Below are 5,211 nucleotides of genomic sequence, written 5' to 3'. Positions count from 1 at the left end.
GACAGCTGACAGCTCCTGTTCCAGCCCTTGGGAAGGGGCTCCTGACACCCTCACCTTTGGAGGAGAGCTGCAGAAGAACTGGGAACATGGAAGTCAGTTCGGAGGTGATGGTCACCCTCCAGCAGCCCTCCATCTCGCTTGCTGCTGGCCCTCAGCTCAGGGATGCCCGCCCTGGCTCCTCAGCCACAGCTCCTCTGCAAGGTGCCCCTGCTCCTCCACCCATAAGCGAGGTTCACCCAGTGCAAACTTGCTGCCTGCTGCCCCCACTCCTGGCCACAGAAGGACAGTGGTGGGGAGCACCCAAGCAGTGCCCAGCAGGGACCAGGCCTTGCAGGGAAGTGCCGGCACTGCCGCTGCTCCAGTGACGATATCCTGGTGATGCAGTGCATCCACTGTGACATCAGCATGTGTCATTTGGAGGCCTGGGAGGTCAGCAGCATGGAGATGGCACAGCTCAGGAGAGAGACGAGAGATTTCCTTTCTTGTCCTGAGAAACAGTCACCTCCCTTCTGCCCAGTTCTTTTCCACAGGATCCTGACAAATCCATCAGGAACATCTCCAAATGGTGACAAAGGCCATTGAATATAGGAAGTGGAGTGCTGGAAGAATCACTACTGTGTTCCTGCACCAATATGCCTCTTGTTTGGAGCCCTTCCAGGAAGGTGGGGTTTTCACCTTCTCCTTGGCCTGGGCTTTTTTCAAAAGATGGGAGCGAAGGAACCTGGGAGGCAGCAGCCCCTCACTGTGCCTGAACTCCTCTTCTGCATGAATCTGGGCTCTCTCTTACAACCGACCAAGTCTCTCATTTCAGGAGACCTGTGGCATGCTGAAGGCAGGACTACCGTCCCTGACTGTGCTGCACAGAGATACACGTGGTCCTGTGTCAGCTGGACTATGCTGCAAGCGAACCCTGCTGGATCATGTGGAGCTGATCATGGTGTCCCGGCCATTAGCTGCCATGTCTGCAACCAGAGCCCCAGAAGGGGAGAGGCGCATCTCTGCGGACACGCTCCCCTTTCCTCTTGCATGACAGAGGGGATGCCAGTGACTGCCCAGCAGTGCCCATCCCTGGGGGCTGTGCACAGCTGGGTGAGGCTCTCGGGGGGGGTTTCTCTGCCTCTTTGTCTTCCTCAGAGTGAGCACCGTGATATTTCCCCACATTTCTCCACCCGTTCATGCTGCTCCTGCTATTGTGTTTAGGCTCTCTAGGGATGGGGGTTTCAGGTGCAGCTCCAAAAATGACCCTGAACATCCTGCCACAGATGTGTCGGCACAGCAATGAGGTGTTCCATCGCCCATCTGACTTGTGGGGCCACAGGCAATGCAGTGCAAGGGGGTGGGTAACACGCCAACTCTCCCTGCACAAGACCTAGAGTGCCTTTCTCCTGGGATCATAATGAACCAGCACCTCCTGGTCACAACCAAGAATTCTTCAATGTAGGCCCTACTGTCCCACGGACTATAAGGATGTAGTTTGCAAAGTACCAGTGATTTTCTCCCCACCCAGCACCTCTTGTACCCAGGCAGAGTCCTGTGTCAGGGCATAAAAGGCAGGCAGACCTTGCTGGTGTTAGATGAAGCCATGTGGACATGTCCATGACATAACAAACTAATTCTCAGAGAAGATGTGATTGTTACACTTAATTGGTTTTCTGCAAGGAGAAATGAGCATGCTGTCGAGAAGTGTGTGTGCCCAGGGGAGGGAGGGAACGCTAGGGATTCCTTCAGGCTGTTTCCCAGCAGGTTCCCCTGCAGCCCCAGGGCCATGGGCAGGGAGCCTGGTGGGGGGCAGAGCAAGGGAGGCCTTGGGCTGGGCCTGTGCTGCTGAGCTGGGCCGGGCTCCTGGGCCCAAGGGGAGCTCCTGGCAAGCGGGCAGCGCTGCAGAGAGCCAGCTCTGCCCAGGAGCAGCTCCTCTGCCCAGCGCAGCAGGGCTGGGGGCACTGCCTGCAGCTGGCACAGGGAGGGGAAAGAAGGGAGAGATACTTAAGGCTGTGTGGAGTGTTAGAAAACTGAGAGTACACTGGAGAAGCAATGCTTGCAACCCTTAACATGGTAAGTCTAAGTGAACTGCAATGCACTCGAGTATCCTGGAGGTGTCCTACACCTGGATTGTCCCAGAGCAGATCAGGCTGGAGACACTGTGTGTTTTTTTCTTGTAGAGAAGCACAAGCTCCAGAGCAGGGGTTTCTAAGCTGCAGGGTCAGTGTCCAGGCCCCGAGGGCTCCCTTGTCATGTTCCGGCTGCAGGCTGTGAAGCCGGGGGTGCAGGCAGGGGTGCCCAGGGCTGTGGTGCAGAGCAGGGTCCCTGCTGTGCCCCAGGGGCTGTGTGCCGGGGCAGGGCCTCTGCCGCCTGCCAGGCTCAGCACTCAGCCTGCCCGGGGAGCTGCCCAGGGCGCTGCGGGGAGAAGCTGCGGGTGGAAGGAGCCCCCCCGGCAGGGCAGGGTCCTGCTGCTGGCGGGAGGCTGCTGCCTGGGGCAGCCTGCTCTCAGCTCCACAGCACAACCAGGATGTATCCAAGGGGACTTTGCAACAGCCGGGGTAAGGTAGGGGATTTCAGCTTCTGTCACAGTTTTCCTGAGCCTCCTGAGCTTTCAATCTTCTCTACTTGCTTCAGTGGTAATAGAAATATATGCTTTTAATTCCAAGAAGAGGCTGGGGCTCCATGATGGCTGAGCGGTTACAAGGATCTTTCCCTTCCCCTCAGCCCATAGAAAGCTCCACCACCACATGTGGAGCTTACATGCAGTGTCCCCTGCGTGACCTGGTCTCTAGGACATGCCCCCAGTGAGCTGCCCCTGGGCAGAGCCCTGCTGCCAGGAGGTGTCTGCAGGGCAGAGCTGAGCACCCGGCGGGTGGGATAGGGGCTGTGACCTGCAGGCAGGAGGCGTGGGGACAGAGAACCAGCTGCAGGCAGCAAAGCCTGCAAAGTATTCTGGCACCTCCTTGTCCACCGTCAAGCCCACAGGATTCAGGACATGACTCATAACCTCTCATCAGGAGGACCTGCAGTAGAGAGGACTCTCCCGAGTTCCGGTTGGTCCCTCCCTGGCCTTGCCTCGCCTGGCAGAAGCCCTGTGCTATTTCCCTCTGTTCCTGTACCTACTGTTGCTGTTCTTGTTTTGGGGCTCCCTGCAGATCTGGCTTTCAGCTGCAGCTCAGGCTCTGACCGTCTGGGTCCCACCACGCAGACCTGTCCTTAGGGGAAAGGTGCCCAAACCCCCTTCTAAACTCTGAGGCTTGGGGCAATGCAGTCTATGGGGAAGAAAAACACTGAATCATTTTCCCGGATATTCCTGAGACCACAGTCATTGAGCAGCTCGATGTGGGCAACTGGACTGAGCCCTAGAGGAGTCTGGCTGAGACCAGGGTAGATGGGCAGACTGGCTTTCTTCACTACGCTAAGGACATTCACAAAATCTCACCTGGAATGTACGAAAAATGCTAGGGTTTTCTACCATCAAAAAAAAACTCTTCCGAGTGTCACACATGCAGTTGGAACAAATTAAACCACAAATGCCATTTGGCAGTCTATAGTGTTGAGAGTGGTAATGCTGGGAAGTCCACATACGTCAGAGGTAGATTTAATCAGAGATCACTCCTGATTTCTTTATGCTTAGACCTGTAGGACAGGCGTGACTCCTCCAAAGTGCACAGCAGGGTCCCCTGCTCCCAGCAGCACCTTCCTCCAGCACCATCCAAAGCTCAAGCAACAGAGCAGCAGAAAGGTCTTGGAAAGGGGAAAGTCTCTGTGGGGGGTTCCAGTGAGAAGTGGAGTAGGTTTTTCTCAGAGACGTCTCTCCTAATTATCACTGTCTTTTCTTTCTTGGGTAGTCCCCTTTGTCCAGGAGGATCAGATGTCCAACAGCAGCTCCATCACCGAGTTCCTCCTGCTGGCATTTGCAGACACGCGGGAGCTGCGGCTCCTGCACTTCGCGCTCTTCCTGGGCATCTACCTGGCTGCCCTCCTGGGCAACGGCCTCATCCTCACCGCCGTAGCCTGCAACCACCGCCTCCACACCCCCATGTACTTCTTCCTCCTCAACCTCGCCCTCCTTGACCTGGGCTGCATCTCCACCACTCTCCCCAAAGCCATGGTCAATTCCCTCTGGGACACCAGGGCCATTTCCTATGCGGGATGTGTTGCACAGGTCTTTTTCTTTCCCTCTCTGATGTCAGCAGATTTGTTTCTTCTCACCGTCATGGCCTACGACCGCTACGTTGCCATCTGCAAGCCCCTGCACTATGCGACCCTCCTGGGCAGCAGAGCTTGTGCCCAGATGGCAGCAGCTGCCTGGGGCAGTGGGGTTCTCTATGCTCTGCTGCACACTGCCAATACATTTTCCCTGCCCCTCTGCCAAGGCAATGCTGTGGACCAGTTCTTCTGTGAAATCTCCCAGATCCTCAAGCTCTCCTGCTCAGACTCCTACCTCAGGGAAGTTGGGCTTCTCACATTCAGTGGTTTCCTGGTTTTGGGGTGTTTTGTATTCATCGTGCTGTCCTATGTACAGATCTTCAGGGCTGTGCTGAGGATGCCCTCTGAGCAGGGGTGGTACAAAGCCTTCTCCACGTGCCTCCCTCACCTGGTCGTGGTCTCCCTGCTGGTTAGCACTGGTGTATCTGCCTACCTGAAGCCTCCCACTATCTCCTCTCCATCCCTGGACATGATAATGGCTGTTCTATATGCAGTGATGCCCCCAGCAGTGAACCCCCTCATCTATAGCATGAGAAATCAGGAGCTCAAGAATGCCATTAGAAAAGTGATGTCATGGATGTTTATCAGGATTTGCTCAGGAAATTGATTGGACCTTTCAGCAGCTATAGACTGCTTCTTGTCTTCTTCTACACTTGAATTGTGGTTTATGTCATGACAGGCTAAGCCTGGTTGTACTTCTAGATGAATTTGGTTTTCTTTTTCATTTTCCCCTTGTGATAATGTTTTCCACAGAGAAATGCCATTCTTCATGACCTTGTACTTAAATACCAACATATCTTTTGTGACCCTGAGGCTCTGCATAAACAAGGAGCCAGCCTCTCTGTGTATTTAAACAAAATAAATGAACCTACAGCAAATTCTTTGTCTGGACCCCACTCTCAGCAGAGCAGGACATAATGGGAATAGCAAACCCCTTTCTGGCTGCAGCAGCTCAGGTCAGGCTGCCCTGGCCCTGGGGCAGCAGGAACTGCCTGAGGACCCCCAGGGATGTCACAGAAG

The 5,211-nt window shown here is 55.1% G+C and overlaps 1 protein-coding gene across 1 annotated transcript; it reads left to right on the top strand.

Annotated features, from left to right (window-relative positions):
* Window positions 1-3,557: 3,557 nt before the first annotated feature.
* On the top strand, window positions 3,558-4,976 carry LOC308186414 (olfactory receptor 14C36-like). Its single transcript, XM_080608554.1, has one exon. It carries the CDS (start codon window positions 3,854-3,856, stop codon window positions 4,796-4,798), a length of 945 nt encoding a protein of 314 aa, XP_080464680.1. The 5' UTR covers window positions 3,558-3,853; the 3' UTR covers window positions 4,799-4,976.
* Window positions 4,977-5,211: the final 235 nt, after the last annotated feature.

Source organism: Anser brachyrhynchus (assembly GCF_964034855.1).
Source record: "Anser brachyrhynchus genome assembly, contig: SCAFFOLD_86, whole genome shotgun sequence".
NCBI lineage: Eukaryota > Metazoa > Chordata > Aves > Anseriformes > Anatidae > Anser > Anser brachyrhynchus.
This window is presented reverse-complemented; position numbering and strand designations above follow the sequence as displayed.

What these genes read in the sequence shown, in the direction of transcription:
- LOC308186414 (XM_080608554.1), top strand. Translation starts at nt 3,854, where the DNA reads ATGTCCAACAGCAGCTCCATCACCGAGTTCCTCCTGCTGGCATTTGCA.